The 20,184-nt window shown below is 44.9% G+C and overlaps 1 protein-coding gene across 4 annotated transcripts in view; it reads left to right on the top strand.

Annotated features, from left to right (window-relative positions):
* The window catches only part of TASOR2 (transcription activation suppressor family member 2), a 1,020,110-nt gene that overhangs the window by 906,062 nt on the left and 93,864 nt on the right, over positions 1 to 20,184 (top strand). For all 4 annotated transcript variants that reach the window (XM_078677333.1, XM_078677324.1, XM_078677320.1 and 1 more), the window contains 2 exons: positions 16,440 to 16,565; positions 18,577 to 18,730. In XM_078677333.1, coding sequence (XP_078533459.1) covers positions 16,440 to 16,565; positions 18,577 to 18,730 — 280 coding nt within the window. The remainder of the gene's footprint in view (positions 1 to 16,439; positions 16,566 to 18,576; positions 18,731 to 20,184) is intronic.

Here is a 20,184-nt window from a genome sequence, read left to right as displayed (position 1 = left end):
ATGCACACAGAGCGCTTGGCCCGAAACCACCGGTAGGAGGAACGCCGAGACCCATCCTGGCCAAACTGCTCAATTATCAGGATAGGGACCTAATACTGCGTCTAGCGAGAGACAAGGGACAAATCACCCACAAAGGCAATAACATTTCCTTTTACCCTGACTTCACCCCGACAGTACAGGCTGCATGGAGAGAGTTTCTTCCAGCTAAGCGCCTTTTACGACAGGCGGAAATCCCCTACTCTCTCCTATACCCGGTGAAGCTTAAAGTCTCCCACGATGGTTCAGCCCATTTTTTTTGTAGATGCTAAATCAACCCTCAAATTTGCAAATCATGTTTTCAGGTTTAAACCGGGCTCGCTGACAGCGTGTACCACTGGAGCAAAGGGCAGCGATAACCTAAGCGATAATGACTGAAGTATAGTACTTGAAACGTCCATCTGATAATTTGCTGGTTTATGCATCAAGATGTGTTTTATTCACCTATGCTCTTTAACTGTTTTTGATCACGTCTGAAATGCTCTGTTGCCCACTTATTTGGTGTTGTATTGGTTCTATGGGGCGGTGACACCCTATTCATTTCATGTCTAATTAGATGTGACACATCACTTTTTTAATCATTAAGGGTTGGGATGCCACTCCACAAGCGCTGCTGTGTATCTCCCTGGCCACCCTGTACCTACAGGGGTGTATGCCGGTGGTACCATGCCCTCCCGGGAAGTTCCCCTATGTTTGCTAGCATCTTTGTTCAAAGTGGGGATTTCGACACAACCTGATTGGGGGGTTGGAGTGGGTGGGGGTGGGGGTGGGGAGGGGAGTATTGTTCGGTTGGTTTGTACTGGTCTGTATAATCCCTGCACTTTCTTCGGTTCCATCAGGATGGATCAAATGCTTGGGTGTGGGACACTTATGCCTCTGATACACGGTTACTCTTGAGATGTGCAAAGTAACATTTAACATCCTTACATGGAATGTCAGAGGCCTCAATGATGGCAGAAAAGCTAGGTTGATGCATGCTTATTTAATGAGGCATAATATAGACATTTGCTTTCTACAAGAAACGCACCTGAATGTGCAACCATCGCAGAAATTGAAGCATTCCAGATGGGGGGAGGTACACTCTGCGATTTACTCCAATTATGCACGGAGGGTGGCTATACTACTTCGCAGAGGTTTAGACTGGAAGGAATCTGCAGCATGTATTGATCCAGAGGGGAGATATGTTGTTATACAGGGCTATTTGGGGGTAAACAAGTGGTATTGGCGGCTGTGTATGGTCCGAACGTGGATTCCCCTGACTTTTTCAGGGATGTCTGGTCACGGATTGCTTCCACACAATGCCATACGATAATATGGGGGGGTGACTTCAATGCAGTGTTAAATGACTCCCTTGATAGACGTGGTTTGACTCATCCTCTGCATCCCCATGCTGGTTTAGCGCTACGAGACCTTTTATCTGAGGGTGCCCTGGTGGACATTTGGAGAGATAGACATCCCCAGCTGCGGGAGGGAACATGTATTTCAAGTCAACACGCTGCTTGGTCACGGCTAGATTATTGATTGGTATCCTCAGATGTTGCCTCTTGGACGGTAGATGTGGCGCACTTAGCGCGCTCTCTATCGGATCATGCCCCTTGCTTGCTTAAGTTATCATTCCCAGATTCACCACCACGAGCCTTTAGCTGGAGACTGCCCCTCATGCCTTACTTGATGAGGCATTTAAAGAAGAAATCAGGCGAGATATAGTTGAATACTTTGAATTAAACTCTGGATCGGTTCCCTCGGAAGCAACATTGCGGGATGCTTTTAAGGTGGTACTCAGAGGAAAATGTATGGCCAGGCAGGCAGGAATTTTTAAAGCAATCAGAGGCTCCATAGCACAGATAGAATGTCAAATCAGGGAACTTGAACAGCGATTCTGCTGTGAGGCTTGCCCGAAACTGGCGACTGAGCTGAAAGGAAAACTGTTGGAATTTGCAGAAGAAGCCCAGAGGGAACTTACATTTCTGGGGAAGTTTGCTGAGGCCAGGCGCTATGGGGAAGGAGATAGGCCGGGCAGTACACTTGCAGGCATGATTCTTAAATCTAAATCCACCGCATTCGTCCACACGATTACAAAACCTGATGGTAGCAGTGTTACGGGACAGGTGGAAGTATTACGGGGATTTGCTGCCTTTTATTCTTCCTTATATACAGCTACTCAATCAACGCATGCGGAGGGTCTGCAGGACTTTCTGGATTCCGTAGCACTGGTTTGGTTCAATGACACGCACAGGGGATATATGGATTTCCCCATATCAGTGGAGGATGTCAAACAAGTAATAAAAAGTTTGCCATTAAACAAGGCCCCTGGGCCTGATGGCCTGACAACGGCGTTTTATAAAACCTATAATGAGGAACTGGCTCCGAGGCTATTGGCAGTATATGCCGAGGCCCTGGAGACGGGGACCCTTCCTGATTCCAATGCGCGAGGCTCTAATAATAACATTGTTGAAACCTGATAAGGCAGAAGGGGAAATAGACTCCTATCGTCCGCTCTCCTTAATTAATGTGGATGTTAAAATCTATGCTAAATTACTGGCAAACCGTCCGCAGCCGCTCCTCACGATGGTGGCCCTCCCGGACCAGTCAGGGTTCATTCCAGGGCGCGCCACGTCGCACAATCTCTGCACTCTTTTTTCAGTCTTGCATTACCTTCACCCCAGTGTTCAGGCAGCTGCAATCTTTCTAGACGCAACAAAAGCCTTCGATTCACTTGAATGGCCCTACCTCTTTCGGAGCCTAGTGCGTATGGGTTTTAGTCCTTTATTCATCAGCCGCATTCAGTTGCTTTATAATAAACCACAAGCTCGTGTCCGTGTCAATGGCTTGATATCCGACAGCTTCTAAATCACCCGGGGTACTAAACAGGGCTGTCCCCTTTCACCATTATTATTTGCCATTGCCATGGAACCCCTCGCAGCCAGAATAAGACAACACCACACGGCTAGGGGGATAGGTTTTAGCACTAGGAGCCTGTTTATCTCCCTATATGCTGACGATGTCACTCTATGCATTCTAAATCCCTCAGAGAACCTGGACCCAGTACTTAGAGAATTTATTACATTTAGTGGCCTGTCAGGTATTACCAAAACTGGAGGAAATCTGTGGTGTTTCCGTTGACAGAAGGGACCCCGAAGGTGCTGTCGGAATATCCACTGCGTTGGGAAGCGGAGGCAGTAAAATACTTGGGCATTTGGCTAAGCCGAAATGTGCAGGAAATCTGGAGCCTGAATTTTGGCAGGGCTGTGAATTGGCTGGAAACTAAAGTGGCGATCTGGTCCAAATTGCCGTTATCCATTGCAGGGAATGTGGCCTTGACGAAAATGGTCATACTGCCGACATTTCTGTATTTATTTGCAAACGTGCCTATTCCCCTCACGCAACACTTTTTCAAGTGTCTACGCTCTCTACTGATGACCCTGGTATGGGCGGGCGGACAAGCGAGAGTTTCCTGGGACCTCCTGACTCTTCCGCTAAATCAAGGTGGCTTTGGAGCTCCTGACATGCACCTTTATGCATTATTTGCACAGGCACAGTTCCTCCATTTCTGGGTTTATCAAACACCTTCCCAGCCGCATGTCGCGGTCGAAATTGACGCTGTCACACCGACCCCATTGAAAGTAGCCCTCTATAAACTGGTGCCGGGCCCACGACATGACATTGATACTGCGGACACGCTGAGGTGGGCCTGGCGGGAACTCCAGAAACGTGCTAATCTCCCATTACTTTACGCACCGTCCATGCCGCTACGAAACAATCCATTGTTGCCGTGTCTGGAGCAGGGTGGAGGGTTGACGGAAATAGGTGGCACGCAGATACTGACATTTGCTGATCTATACCCTGACGACACTTTTAGACCCCTACCCACGGTTGACGATGAACAGGCCTTACCATTCGCGGAAAAGTTTGCGTACCACAAATTGAAGGCCGCATGCCGCGCACTTTGGGAGGGGTTCCCAGAGGCACCTCAAACTCTCTGTGCATTAGAGAACATTTTAGCCAGGTCTTCCCCACGCAACCTGGTGACTCGCCTATACTCCACTATGCAATGTCAGGCCCCGATCATAAAAACCAAGATCACTACAACTATGGACCACTGAGTTGGACCCCCCACTGCTGGAAGAGCAGTGGGATTTTTGTTGCCGGCAAATGCTAGAACTATCCCCAAACTATAAGCTGCGTTTAATACACTTTAAATTCCTACACCAATACACTAGAACTCCGATTAGTCTCCATAGAATGCGGCTGAGAGATGATGAGAGGTGTTGGAGATGTGGTTTTGAACCTGCTTCCTTCTTACACATGGCCTGGGACTGCCCTAAACTTTGAGTATTGGCGGGACATCTTCACGGCAGTGAACCAGATAGTAGAAAGGACAGATGCTGCTTCCCCTCTCTTGGGCCTCCTAGGCCTAGTGAAGGACACAATACCCCAGAGGCGTAAGTTGCATGCCCTTCTGCTGTTATACGCCTGGAGACAAATTGCCCTTAAATGGGACAGGAGGAGGGTGCCTACTTTTGCTGCATGGCTCTCTGATGTAACTTACGGGCATACCCAGTTAGGCGTGTACTGGGAACTTATGACCCCAGCCTCTAGACCAAAAAACATATGGGGACTGTTTTTACAATGGTCACGCACCAGAGTGAGCTCTCCCACGCACAGCATGACTTTAGAGGGTACATGATCATCACAAGTGTTGTAATATCAGGGTTGTGGGAGGTTAAACATTCATACTGGTGGTTGGAAAAAAGTGAAGGAGACAATGTAATATGCTTTGCCTCAGGTTACTCTAATGCCTTTAATTTGTAATGTGGGGATATACTATGCTGTTCCTGAAGGCCCTTAAATGGCACATAATCCTGATGTACGGATGGGACCACTGGCACATTCCCTGCAATTGTTACTATGTGTAGGGGTTGGGGCCAGTACTTGTTGGTTTGTTTTGTGTTCTTCAATTAACTCCACTTTTTTTGTACCACCGAAAATAATGCATACGATGTGATAATTGGTATTTGCTTTGTCTTTTTTGTTTGTTTTTGGTGCAAAAAACTATAAACAATTTTTTTTTATAAAAAGCAGAGAGAGGTAGACAGTGAGGAGAGACAGGTGAGATTGTAGAAAAAGGTGCAAAACATAATTCTTTCATTTACACAGACACAGAAATTTTAAAACCATACATTTTACCAAAACACATTTACCTCAGTAAAAGGTTTAAGTGACAGAACACAGCCCATGTATATGAGCACTACATTACAGTGCAGAAACCTGACTCATTTTCAAAATACATTTCCAATTTGCAGCATTACTTTTTTGCCAGCATTACATCCAAACATGAGACAGAATACAACAAGAAAGAGGCCGAAGCTGCTTGTAAATCTGCCCAAGTGTGTATCCAGCACTCTATCTATATTGACTGGGGCATTGTTAAGAGGAGGTATGATAAAACAGAGAGGATTAAGAGGGCAGAAGAGGGATTATAAAAAGAAGGGGGAACATTAGGGGACAGGAAAGACAATGACGATAGAGGGAGACTAAAAAAACAGAAGGCAGTTTGAAAAGAAGCAGCACTATCAAAAAAGACTATGGAAAGAGTGGAAATATCAGAAGAGAGAGGACAGTATAAGCAGAGAGAGGTAAACAGTGAGGAGAGACAGGTGAGATTATAGAAAAAGGTGTAAATATAATTCTTTAATTTACACAGACAGTGTGATTCTGGACAGAAATTTTAAAACCATACATTTTACCAAAACACATTTACCTCAGTAAAAGGTTTAAGTGACAGAACACAGCCCATGTATATGAGCACTACATTACAGTGCAGAAACCTGACTCATTTTCAAAATACATTTCCAATTAGCAGCATTACTTTTTAGCCAGCATTACATCCAAACATTAGACAGAATACAACAAGAAAGAGGCCAAAGCTGCTTGTAAATCTGCCCAAGAGTGTATGCAGCACTCTATCTATAATAACTGCAGCATTGTATAAGTGACTGTACATATTCTACATGTTTTAGTACTGCACTTTATTCAACAAAGCTGACTAACTAAATACATTAATTTACCACAAAAGTTACCCAAAACCAAAAAACTGCAAATATGATTCAGCCAACTTTTTAAGATTAAACACTTTACTTTAAAAAAAAAAATGCACCATATACATTCCCTTTACAACTTTTCAACTCACCTGTCAAACAGGTTAGTAGATTAAGAAGAATGCCACTCACACAGCAGATAGCCTTATACAGAATCTCTCTGCTCCAGTGCTTGCAGCAGAACCATAGAAATGGCACATTTTCCCTCTCAATTTACACATATATATAAACATTACTAACAAATCAAATTCCTTTACACAATAATTCAAAACCAAACACAAATTTCTATTGGTTAAATATTTCAAACCTGTCCAACTGCCATATCTTTCCACCCTACCCCCAACACATCATGCAAAAGTCTACTGTAAACAGAGGTCAAAAGTTCAGCACACTGTAAAACACTAGTCCTCATCAAGTTTAGACTATGCATAAGTACTTTCTTATAAGTACCAATAAACAGAAAAACTATAATTACAACCAACCAACACATAAACTTGAAAGATATATGTAAAATATACTTTTTAAAATGATTTTTTTCATGCTAGGGTGCGCTTCCGGGACAACTTACGAAATTTGCACCGTACACGTACGGTCCATCTATCTAAAATAAAAAAGTAGCGCCTGTTACAAATTTTTCATAAGCCCAGGAGACCCCATGCCCCGGGGCTAAAAAAACCAAGCATTTGCAATGCAATAGGTCTCGCGTTAGGAAATTTTGAGCTATTGGTATTGTAAATGACAATTTTTTTATTTCTGTGTTGGTTTTGAAAATAGCTAAATTAATAGCTTTGTCATTTACAATGCCAATAGTTATAACTTTCGCAAATGTGACACCTATAGCATTTGTAATGCAATATGTGTTGTATTTACGTGACTTAGATGTATTGCTATTACAAATTACAATGGGTTTTACATTTTTTAGATAATTAATACTAAAATAAAAGTTATTGTAATTTATAAGAGCAATAGCTTAAACTTTTGTAAATAACTTTTGTGAAGATTGTGTTAAGTGTATTTTATTGTGACGAAAATCCAAGAACAGAGGTGAAATATTAACATCTTTTTTTGACATTTGTAGACATTGAGAGAACCTATTTGAACCAGTTGTTGTTGAATGGTTGCACAGATTAATGCTATGGTGCCCCTGAGTGTTGGTGCTGAGTGAGGGCGATAGATAGATAGATAGAGTGAGGGCGATAGATAGATAGAGTGAGGGCGATAGATAGATAGAGTGAGGGCGATAGATAGATAGAGTGAGGGCGATAGATAGAGTGAGGGCGATAGATAGAGTGAGGGCGATAGATAGAGTGAGGGCGATAGATAGAGTGAGGGCGATAGATAGCTAGAGTGAGGGCGATAGATAGCTAGAGTGAGGGCGATAGATAGATAGAGTGAGGGCGATAGATAGATAGAGTGAGGGCGATAGATAGATGGAGTGAGGGCGATAGATAGAGTGAGGGCGATAGATAGAGTGAGGGCGATAGATAGAGTGAGGGCGAGCGATAGATAGATAGATAGATAGATAGATAGATAGATAGATAGATAGATAGATAGATAGAGCCTATAAATAAACCCATCAAAAACATAAACACCTAATAAACAAAAATGCCTGATTATGGAAAAGGAATAGACCAAGATATTAGATTTGTGCAAATACAATAAACAGAAGCAAGACAGTGAAGGGGCAGGAGAGAGTGAGACGGAAATAGAGGAAGAGTGGAGAGGCCAAGACAGTGAAGGGGCAGGAGAGAGTGAGACAGAAATAGAGGAAGAGTGGAGAGGCCAAGACAGTGAAGGGGCTGGAGAGAGTGAAACAGATATAAAGGAAGAGTAGAGAGGCCAAGACAGTGAAGGGGCAGGAGAGAGTGAGGTGGAAACTGAGGAAGAGTGGAGAGGTCAAGACAGTGAAGGGGCAGGAGAGAGTGAGGCGGAAACTGAGGAAGAGTGGAGAGGCCAAGACAGTGAAGGGGCAGGAGAGAGTGAGACCGAAATGGAGGAAGAGTGGAGAGGCCAAGACAGTGAAGGGGCAGGAGAGAGTGAGGTGGAAACTGAGGAAGAGTGGAGAGGCCAAGACATTGAAGGGGCAGGAGAGAGTGAGGCGGAAACTGAGGAAGAGTGGAGAGGCCAAGACAGTGAAGGGGCAGGAGAGAGTGAAACAGATATAAAGGAAGAGTAGAGAGGCCAAGACAGTGAAGGGGCAGGAGAGAGTGAGACGGAAACAGAGGAAGAGTGGAGAGGCCAAGACAGTGAAGGGGCAGGAGAGAGTGAGACGGAAACAAAGGAAGAGTGGAGAGGCCAAGACAGGAAAGGGGCAGGAGAGAGTGAGACAGAAGTAGAGGAAGAGTGGAGAGGCCAAGACAGGGAAGGGGCAGGAGAGAGTGAGACAGAAATAGAGGAAGAGTGGAGAGGCCAAGACAGTGAAGGGGCAGGAGAGAGTGAGACAGAAATAGATGAAGAGTGGAGAGTCCAAGACAATGAAGGGGTAAGAGAGAGTGAGACAGAAATAGAGGAAGAGTGGAGAGGCCAAGACAGTGAAGGGGCAGGAGAGAGTGAGACAGAAATAGAGGAAGAGTGGAGAGGCCAAGACAGTGAAGGGGCAGGAGAGAGTGAGACGGAAACAAAGGAAGAGTGGAGAGGCTAAGACAGGAAAGGGGCAGGAGAGAGTGAGACAGAAATAGAGGAAGAGTTGAGAGGCCAAGACAGTGAAGGGGCAGGAGAAAGTGAGGCGGAAACTGAGGAAGAGTGGAGAGGCCAAGACAGTGAAGTGGCAGGAGAGAGTGAGACAGAAATAGAGGAAGAGTGGAGAGGCCAAGACAGTGAAGGGGCAGGAGAGAGTGAGACGGAAACAGAGGAAGAGTGGAGAGGCCAAGACAGTGAAGGGGCAGGAGAGAGTGAGACGGAAACAAAGGAAGAGTGGAGAGGCCAAGACAGGAAAGGGGCAGGAGAGAGTGAGGTGGAAACTGAGGAAGAGTGGAGAGGTCAAGACAGTGAAGGGGCAGGAGAGAGTGAGGCGGAAACTGAGGAAGAGTGGAGAGGCCAAGACAGTGAAGGGGCAGGAGAGAGTGAGACCGAAATGGAGGAAGAGTGGAGAGGCCAAGACAGTGAAGGGGCAGGAGAGAGTGAGGCGGAAACTGAGGAAGAGTGGAGAGGCCAAGACAGTGAAGGGGCAGGAGAGAGTGAGGCGGAAACTGAGGAAGAGTGGAGAGGCCAAGACAGTGAAGGGGCAGGAGAGAGTGAGACAGAAATAGAGGAAGAGTGGAGAGGCCAAGACAGTGAAGTGGCAGGAGAGAGTGAGACAGAAATAGAGGAAGAGTGGAGAGGCCAAGACAGTGAAGGGGCAGGAGAGAGTGAGACAGAAATAGAGGAAGAGTGGAGAGGCCAAGACAGTGAAGGGCAGGAGAGAGTGAGACGGAAACAAAGGAAGAGTGGAGAAGCTAAGACAGGGAAGGGGCAGGAGAGAGTGAGACAGAAATAGAGGAAGAGTGGAGAGGCCAAGACAGTGAAGGGGCAGGAGAGAGTGAGACAGAAATAGAGGAAGAGTGGAGAGGCCAAGACAGTGAAGGGGCAGGAGAGAGTGAGACAGAAATAGAGGAAGAGTGGAGAGGCCAAGATAGTTAAGGGGCAGGAGAGAGTGAGGCGGAAACTGAGGAAGAGTGGAGAGGCCAAGACAATGAAGGGGTAAGAGAGAGTGAGACAGAAATAAAGGAAGAGTGGAGAGGCCAAGACAGTGAAGGGGCAGGAGAGAGTGAGACAGAAATAGAGGAAGAGTGGAGAGGCCAAGACAGTGAAGGGGCAGGAGAGAGTGAGACGGAAACAAAGGAAGAGTGGAGAGGCTAAGACAGGGAAGGGGCAGGAGAGAGTGAGACAGAAATAGAGGAAGAGTGGAGAGGCCAAGACAGTGAAGGGGCAGGAGAGAGTGAGACAGAAATAGAGGAAGAGTGGAGAGGCCAAGACAGTGAAGGGGCAGGAGAGAGTGAGACAGAAATAGAGGAAGAGTGGAGAGGCCAAGACAGTGAAGGGGCAGGAGAGAGTGAGACAGAAATAAAGGAAGAGTGGAGAGGCCAAGACAGTGAAGGGGCAGGCGAAAGTTAGACAGAAATAGAGGAAGAGTTGAGAGGCCAAGACAATGAAGGGGCAGGAGAGAGTGAGGTGGAAACTGAGGAAGAGTGGAGAGGCCAAGACATTGAAGGGGCAGGAGAGAGTGAGGCGGAAACTGAGGAAGAGTGGAGGCCAAGACAGTGAAGGGGCAGGAGAGAGTGAAACAGATATAAAGGAAGAGTAGAGAGGCCAAGACAGTGAAGGGGCAGGAGAGAGTGAGACGGAAACAGAGGAAGAGTGGAGAGGCCAAGACAGTGAAGGGGCAGGAGAGAGTGAGACGGAAACAAAGGAAGAGTGGAGAGGCCAAGACAGGAAAGGGGCAGGAGAGAGTGAGACAGAAGTAGAGGAAGAGTGGAGAGGCCAAGACAGGGAAGGGGCAGGAGAGAGTGAGACAGAAATAGAGGAAGAGTGGAGAGGCCAAGACAGTGAAGGGGCAGGAGAGAGTGAGACAGAAATAGATGAAGAGTGGAGAGTCCAAGACAATGAAGGGGTAAGAGAGAGTGAGACAGAAATAAAGGAAGAGTGGGGTGGCCAAGACAGTGAAGGGGCAGGAGAGAGTGAGGCGGAAAGTGAGGAAGAGTGGAGAGGCCAAGACAGTGAAGGGGAAGGAGAGAGTGAGGCGGAAACTGAGGAAGAGTGGAGAGGCCAAGACAGGGAAGGGGCAGGAGAGAGTGAGACAGAAATAGAGGAAGAGTGGAGAGGCCAAGACAGTGAAGGGGCAGGAGAGAGTGAGACAGAAATAGAGGAAGAGTGGAGAGGCCAAGACAGTGAAGGGGCAGGAGAGAGTGAGACAGAAATAGAGGAAGAGTGGAGAGGCCAAGATAGTTAAGGGGCAGGAGAGAGTGAGGCGGAAACTGAGGAAGAGTGGAGAGGCCAAGACAATGAAGGGGTAAGAGAGAGTGAGACAGAAATAAAGGAAGAGTGGAGAGGCCAAGACAGTGAAGGGGCAGGAGAGAGTGAGACAGAAATAGAGGAAGAGTGGAGAGGCCAAGACAGTGAAGGGGCAGGAGAGAGTGAGACGGAAACAAAGGAAGAGTGGAGAGGCCAAGACAGGGAAGGGGCAGGAGAGAGTCAGACAGATATAGAGGAAGAGTGGAGAGGCCAAGACAGTGAAGGGGCAGGAGAGAGTGAGACAGAAATAGAGGAAGAGTGGAGAGGCCAAGACAGTGAAGGGGTAGGAGAGAGTGAGACAGAAACGAAAGGCATATGGCGAATTGCGAACAAATGTGAACATTAACAATGCAGCAAAAATACAACAAAGCAAGGCGAAGTTGTGGTGTGCATGGACCTACACTGCATGCAGCTCTGCCACACCCAGGAATACCCTCGCCCAAAGAACAAACTGCAGGAAGAAGCTGCCTCAGCCATGTCTGGAGGATGTAACAAGGGGTTGACAGAAGGCCATACATGGCGATGCAGCCATTGTTCCAGTGTCGTCCCCTTTACATGGTCAGTAAGAGCAAGTGGGAGGAGGGAGTGGGAGACGGGTGTGAGATAGATCAAAGCCTTTTCTGTGATCAGTGGCCGCAGGCTGCCAGTGGGAGGGAACGAGCATATGGCGAGTGGCGGGGGAGTCTGGTGCGAGGCGTGGGGGGCAGGGGAGGGGGAGCAGGCCTATGGGGTGTGAGTGAGGCCAAGCGCGCGCCTGGGGAAGCTTTTACGCTCCAGTACACAACATGCATTTTAGGAAAACCGGCTTGTTCAAGAGAGTTTGGTCACATGTAATAGGTTTCGAGCAATAAATTGCTCAAACTAAAAACGTTGGGGACCGTGGGGGGAGCCCCAATGCCCCCACGGTCCCAGCCGGCTCCCCACGTCCTTTGGGAGCTGGCATTGCTTTTCGTCAGAGAGAGCAGCTAACATGCTGCTCTCTCTGACGAAAAGCAGTTTGCTGTGGTAGGGTGGGAGCCGCGAGGCTCTGCCCTACGACAGCAAATAGCAGTGTCCCGGGGGTAGGCACCCTGGGACACTCCAGGAGCCGGCCCTGGGGAGGTGGTGGTCCCCAGGGCCATCAATGGCTCCAGGAGGGGGGCCGCGCGGGGTGGCGGTCCCCGGGGCTGCGGAGGGGCAGAGAGCCCCCCCCCCGCAAACAAATAACTTAAGCCCCAGGGGATGGGGTCCCCGGGGATTATAAAAAATGAGTAATAGAAACTATTTTTTTTTACAATGGATGCACCGTACGCGTACCGTGCAAATTTCGGAATTCGTTCCGGAAGCGCACCCTAGCATGAAAAAAATCATTTAAAAACATATATTTTATATATATCTTTCAAGTTTATGTGTTTATATGTTGGTTGGTTCATTGTAAAACCCCCTAATTAACCCATGGCAGTCTAAAAATCCTATAGCAAACTGCAACCAATTCCTGTCAATCTACACATTCAAACCACACACACATATACAAATAAATAAAAAATCACATTTATTCACACATTAAAAATTAAACACACTTTTAAAATGCTTGAACTTTTCAACCCTTTCCAGCTCACCAAACTTTAAACCCTTCTCCCAACCACAATCTGCCTGTTACCATAGAAACACTTCAGGGAACACCTTCCTGACAATACAGGTGAAAAGTTCATCAAACATTGTTGCAAATCAAAACAGCAAGTGTGCTAGACTTGTCAATATACCTGCTTATCTTAAGTAATGTTCTTTACTATCACTTTTTCGTAACCAATAAATAACAGGCTTTTAAAAAACAGAAAATTGCACCCTACTTTTGTAGCAAGTAACATTCCAAACAACCAATCACTTCTTTGCTTTTTTTTCAAAACTCCACTTATCCACAATTTTAGAAAAAAGAAATCTTCAAACTGCCCTTTCGTTTACAGAGTCCATCTCAGTGCATCCAGACCTCTCTTTAAGATGTTTAAACTGTGGATTGTGGGACACAGCTATATTTTCTGGAGTGAAATGTACGCACAACAGAAAGGAACTCACAAAGACCTAGGTTTATCAAATGTGCACATTAAATGGATTGGACAGAGAGGGTTAAAGTGGCACCAATTGACGCCATTAGTGAAATTCTTTATGCATCTCCAACACCCTGACCTCATAATTGTGCACTGTGGTGGCGATGACCTAGGCACTTTGACTGGGGTAGGTCTGGAAATGTTTATGAAGGACACCTTTCAACAACTGATGGCACTTTCCCCCAAACTGCCTTTGTCTATTCTAATATATGCCAAAGGCAGAAATGGAACAGGTCCAACCAATATTGTCCACAGATTGAAAAAGCTAGGAAACATATGAATAAATCTGTTTTTGCCTTTCTCCGAGACTATAGAATGGGGTCCATCTACCACAACAATCTACGTTTCAATATGCATGACATCTATAGGAGAGATGGTGTACATTTTACAAATGAGGGAAACAGAGTCCTCCTCATAAACTTAAGACTCTGCATCAGTACTTACCTGTAGGTACTAACATCTCACAATAAATACAAGGGCTCTTTTTAGAGCCACACAACACATAAATACATACACTTCATAAATATCTAAAAATATTCTTATTTTTCTTGCTTACGTACGCTTACGGGACGACTTACGAAATTTGCACCGTACGTCTACGGTGCATCTCTCTCCAAAAAAATAGCGTCTATTACAAATGTTTCATAAGCCCGGGGGCCGTTGGAGACCATGGGGGGGGCCTCCAATGCCCCCCACGGTCCCAGCCGGCGTCTCCATGTCCTTTGGGAGCCGGCATTGCTTTTCGTCAGCTAACATGCTGCTCTCTCTGACGAAAAGCAGTTTGCTGTGGTAGGGTGGGAGCCGCGAGGCTCTGCCCTACCACAGCAAACAGCAGTGTCCCGGGGGTTGGTACCCCGGGACACTGCAGGAGCCGGCCCTGGGGAGGTGGTGGTCCCCAGGGCCATTAATGGCTCCATAAGTGTGGCAGGGTATGCTCAGACGTGAGTCCCTTGCTCGCTTTGCCACTGGATTCAAGCAAGCCGGGCTGAAGACGGCAGTAATGCCAGAAACCGGTCCTCGGAAGCTTGTTTCAGGTCCAGGGAAGGCATGGCTTGGCGGTTCGGGCTGGACTGTTCCCATGAGGCACAGGGTCAGACTGATTTGCATATAGCCATGTCTGAACTGGGGTGGCAGAGTGGGCTAAAGAACGGTGATGGATTAAACCCAGATCTTTTGACTGGGTGGGAGTGTTTGATTGGTTCAGATGCTTCGTCCATCACCACCCCCTTTTGTACCGTTACCACAGCAAACAGCAGTGTCCCGGAGGTAGGTACCCCGGGACACTGCAGGAGCCGGCCCTGGGGAGGTGGTGGTCCCCAGGGCCATCAATGGCTCCAGGAGGGGGGCGGCGCGGCCCCCCTCCCATCATAGAAAAGCCCCAGGGGGTGGTGGTCCCCGGGGCTAGGGGGTCCGTCACGGACTCCCTTTTTTTCAATATTAGAGCCCCGGGGGGTGGCGGTCCCCGGGGCGAGTGGGGAGGCAAACAGGCCCCCCCACAGAATTTTTTTTATTTATTTTTTTAAAAACCTGAATTAACCAAATATTGCTAATTTTGAAAAAAGATACCGTGTTTTTTTTTTCTTTTCACGGGTTACGCGTAGGTACGCGTACCCCGCGATTTTTTGAAAAAAATTAAAATAGGCCTTGGGTGTCCTTGTAGAACCCCCTGAGCAGGCCTAGGAGGTCAGGGTGTGTCTACCCTGCCCCCTTTGCGTATTTTGCACATCTGTTTCTCATTTCTTGTGCCTCGGTTCTACCGAGGCATAAGATGGCTGCCATCACTTCCTAGTTTGGAGTGTTGACAGAAAGTTGACATCCAATCAGCATGCAGCTCGTGCTCGGGAAGGTAAGCTTACGGTACGGGTACGCGTACCGTAACACCTCCAATATATACTTATGATTTTACTTTTGATTTTCTCAGGAACTACTGAACGGATTTACACCATTTAACAAAAAGGCCCATCTGCGAACAGAACTCTACCTTTTTGCCAAGTTTGGTGTAATTCTGTTCAGCCGTTCGGGCTGTAGCCCCGGCTAAAAGTCCTATGGAAAATGGCATGGGGAAAACACGTTTTGGGACCTCCCCTTTTTTCTCGGCCCCCACTTCACGAATCGCCCCCAAACTTTCAGGGAAGGAGCGGAGCGGAGCAGGCCATTTTCTTGGAGAAATTTGCGAAGATTCGTCCACCGGCGCCAAAATTATTCCAAATAGAATGTTGCGGATTTCCTATGGAAACTAGGTTTTATAATTAACTACCTACTGGCGACCGCCAGTAGGTAATATATATATATATATATATATATAGAAATCCACAATCCTGAGGCGCCGAACACCAACAGCAACGGACGCAGCCAGGTACAGACCACAAACCAAGGAGTTTAGAAGAAAATAGTGTGCTTTATTCCATCAATGGGGATGGCGGCATGACGCGTTTCGTCCGGAAAACCGGACTTGATCACATGATATATATATATATTTTGACAATTTGTGACAGACCCAGTAGCTTATTATAAACAAATAGGTATAACAGTTGAGTTCTAATTTCACAATGTCTGCTGCCAAAGCCTGCAGCGGAGGTAAAAGACAAGCCTGGTCACCGAACATAATCAAAGCAGCTCTTTAGAAAACGAAAGCGGAACATGGCTTTTCTTTCTTCTGTTTTGTTTGTCTAGCTTTACAGTGAAAATCAGAAAGAAGATATGTTTATTTATTTTTTGCACTCCCTAGGTAATTATGGAATACCTAGGATCTTTCTGTATGTTTTTACATATTCCGAGCTACTGCACCTTTTTTTTTTAAACAAAACAGACTATTAAACTGATTTGAATATTTGTTTGTAACAAATGTTCATCAGCTACGTAACAAGGATTTAGGTGTTTTTTTTGTGTGAAAGGTGATGGTGTAACCTTGTATTTTAACGTATAAAGTACCACCCTGCATTACATAAGGATATTGTTAGTTACCTTGGAGTTCCATAACTTTATAAAGGAATGCGGCCTTCTGCCTTGTTCCTCTATATGCTCATAAAACTCCTCTGTGAATTTCAATATCCTTATAATGTACTCTATCTCATATACAAACATATGTCTTTCCTGGGTGTTTGGCAACGCAGATTATGAGTAATGAAAAAGAGAGAACCTGAGTTTGTAACCTGTGCACTTGTCACAATAAATATTTGTTGCCTTTCTACCTTCATCCTTTTAAATATGATGGCAAATATGTATTTTTCAGACGATGCTAAAGCTAGAAGGCTACTGTGAAATGGAGCCTCTTCAATTCTGCCAAGCAGAGCGGACAGAAGACAGTGTACTGACTATCGTCATGAGGAACGAAGACATAGCTTTGCATATCCATGAGGTGAGTTTTAGTTTACTTTCAAAGGTATTTAATGGACAAAACAAAAATCTCGTATTTGTTTCACCAACTTCTGGAATATATTTCCTAATTGAATATAAGAGAGAAGCAAAGCATTTCAGAAGTTTGTTCTTAATTTGATCTTGTATGGATGCTGTTGGGTCTTGGTGCTTGCAGAGGACATCTGGGAAAGCACATTTAACTGTATGTGTGCTTATTTGCATTAAAAGGAATAATGCCACTGACTGACCATATTTCTAAGGTTCTTGAAATTTTGAAGTGGTGTTTAAATTCTTACCATTGTACATTTACAACTGACTCACGTTTTAGAAGTCCAAAAATATTGTTTATAGCAGAAGTATTTAATGCAAGTGAAGAAAATAGTTTAACCTTTCAAACTCTTTTTGTTGCAGTCCATACTTTTAATAAAGTTAATAATTCAAAAATACATTGACGAGCAATGTATTTTTTTTTTCTTTAAAGTTAAATTTCACTCATATAGCATGCTTCCTTGTGGCACTGAGCTGTTCCGTTGGAAAAAGTTACATGCTCTTTTATCTCTATTATACCCTAATCTCTTACGAGAGTGTCATCACGCACTGTCTTAATTGGGAGTATTAGCATTACTTTATAGAGAAAAACGAACTGTTGCCCCTAATGAGATGAACCTTTCCTATATAACTCCGAAGTTGGGCATAATTACATGTTCAGTTTTTTTTGCTTATCCCACTTCAAGCAAAGAGTGGCCAGTGATGCTGCCTCAGATACGTGCTGGCCTGAGGGCTCTTTTTTTATTTTAGGAAATGGGTTGTGAACATGATACTGGCAAGAAATATCACAACTTTCATCCAAAATGTGAAAGAATTGTGATTACCACATAGAATGTGAAGTGAGTGAAATGTATACTTTTCATTGTGCATTGTTTATTTTTAAGGAAAGGATGAGAAGTAAACCTACTTTCTTCCTTGGCTAAGAGGAATATGCCAGTCTTGATTTGTGGTGACCGTTCTACCACGTGAACTTACTAAACCCTTATTTGTGACTTCTTGACTGATGCGATTATCATCTGTGTGACAATCTTCTAAATGAAAGATCCATAATCTGCAAAAGAAAAACACCACAGCGAGAAGGAGCAGTTTGCCATGAAGTACACCTACAAGCCTCCCAACATCATCCCTGCTGTGAATTCCCTCCAGGCAAAATCAGGAGCCATTTGATAAAAGTATTGGAGAGCGCCCAGCTTCACCTGACCTCTCGGTCACTCTCAGTCATGGTGGAATGGCTAGCAGTAGTACTCGCCCTTGTCGGGAGAATATGGTCACTGTGCTAGCATGTTTGTTTGAATTTGTCTTGATTATTCTGCCCATCCCAACTTCCCTCCTTAGCCAGTCCAACCCCTGCAGCAACAAAATAGGTTGGTCTTCATGAGCTTAGTGATTGGGTAGAGAAAATCATGTTTTAGACAACAATTGGAGTCCCTTTAAAAAAAAACCTGATCGGATCTGGTCAAAAGAGGATTCTTTGGATCTCTCTGCCGTGTAGGGTGTCAATTACGAAAAAGGAAACGACACAGGTACATCTGTGAAGCTTAAAAGTTAGCTTTCAATAACATTGTTGTATGACCTTTAAATTGGCCTTATCACGACCTTGTTTTAATATTGTCTGCAAGCTTGTAAATATTACAGCTGGGAGGTATCTAAAAGTCTTATATGCTGAATTATCAAAACGTGTGACTAATGTTCTGCAGTGTGCCATGTGGGGCGTCATTTCTACTTTCTTTGAGAGCTTTTGCACTAGCTACTCGCAGTCTTCTGTTTTATAATAGGAATAATATTTTTAAGATCAATTTGCATAATTACGTTACTGTGCCGTGCCTGCATTGAAATGTGTATGTTTATTTAGATGGTTGAACACAAGTCATAGTAACTTCACCTTTACATGTATTGTTTGAAAAGAGTGCAGCAGTCAAGTTTATCTAGGTAAACCTTCAGAAATATTTCTTCTGTCTTTATAGATTCCTGATTTGCTCTATTTGAAGATGCTACCCAGTGTAACATTTGCTGGAGTAGATAGTCCTGAAGATATAACAGATGGCACTTATCAAAAGCTTTTCCACTCAGGAGGTTTTGTTGTATCAGACGAAACGGTCCTCGAAAATGTAACTTTAGGTAAGAATTTTTTTTCATTGTCATTGAATAAATGTGACCAATAAAACACCTTTTAAGTCTCAAAATGTGAAATTTCTGAAAGGCATTTGGTTTTGGATTATAAATTGGTGTCACCTTTAGGGCTTAGTGCTCACTGGAAGGTTTGTCAAAATCCTTTATAAGGTTTTGCCTCCCTGAATACATTTTTTTTGCCACTCAAGTTACGGAACGGCCTTTTGGAATGGGATACCAGCATTAATGTATTAAATTAACACTGCCTCTGCTTTCCCGCTGAAAGTTCAACTAGTAATGCACTTTCCCATGAAACCAATCACAAGCAAGGGCAAATACCTATACATAGCATCTGTTTGTTAAACAAATGCGTGTAAGCAGTGGGGCAAGAATATGTTCCATCTTGCAAATTCAAGACGTTATTAAACCATTAAAAATCCATATCTGCGTGGTCTCTCCAATGATGTGTTATTCTTGCTCAGGTTGTTTTAAAAGTATTTTGAATGTCCTTTAGCATGAATTTTCTGCGTTAAATTGAAAGGTCCTCTGGTTGTTTGTTCCTGCTAACCTCAGGCTCATGGGACAATAATAGGGGGCAATATACCCCTTATCAAAGAACTTTTTTTTCATGACTAGGATTTAAAAAAACCTCCATGTGGAACACTCCACCCGAGTGAGGTTTTCAGACTATTACTTTTTAGTAATTGATGTTCCTAGGCTGGCTGGAATAAGGCATTCTCAAACCTGAATGTTTGTTTCGCAACGAGTGAGGTGCTTTCCTGGCACTATTTCTGAATGTTTTATAATTTTGGGGTGACTGATAGATTTTCCCGGGTGGTAAGCCTAAGATTGTTCACTTAAATTGCTTTTATTAGCCATTATTTATTTTCAGGAAAGGAATATTCACACCACTGTTTAAAGGCATGTTGCTTTGCGGGATCAGAGGCTGGTATAATGATAAACATAATGCATTCCTCAGAGTTACTCCGAGGAATAACCTCTGCTTTTGTATTTGTCCTTGAGCTTGAGAGGATAAACGTGGCAAATTGAATGCTCATTTGCCATCAGGCTTATTGCCACACAAAACATTTAACATTGGTAGACGAGCACAGGACTGAGGAAACTGAATCCCCACAACGTATACTGCTGAGAGACTTCTTACTGCAGATTTCTCACCTTTCGAACATACCCAGGGTGTCATCCTGGACCAGAAGACTTTTGAGCAGTAGCCCTGTGCCCCGGTAGGTGGCACCGTGCGGTTCCGTTGAGACTCATTTTTGCTCGAGAAATGACATGAGGGGCCTATATAGGCACCACTCTTACTCCGGTTTTAGTCAATATTGCATAATATTTAGAACACCCATATTTAAGGGAAGGTCTCATATTATGTAGGATGCTGAACTCTCACCGACAATAAGTGGCGTGTTTCATTCTTGAGTTTGATTCTAGCTAAGGACCCTCTT

Source organism: Lissotriton helveticus, chromosome 1_1 (assembly GCF_964261635.1).
Source record: "Lissotriton helveticus chromosome 1_1, aLisHel1.1, whole genome shotgun sequence".
In the NCBI taxonomy this organism is placed as follows: domain Eukaryota; kingdom Metazoa; phylum Chordata; class Amphibia; order Caudata; family Salamandridae; genus Lissotriton; species Lissotriton helveticus.
This window is presented reverse-complemented; position numbering and strand designations above follow the sequence as displayed.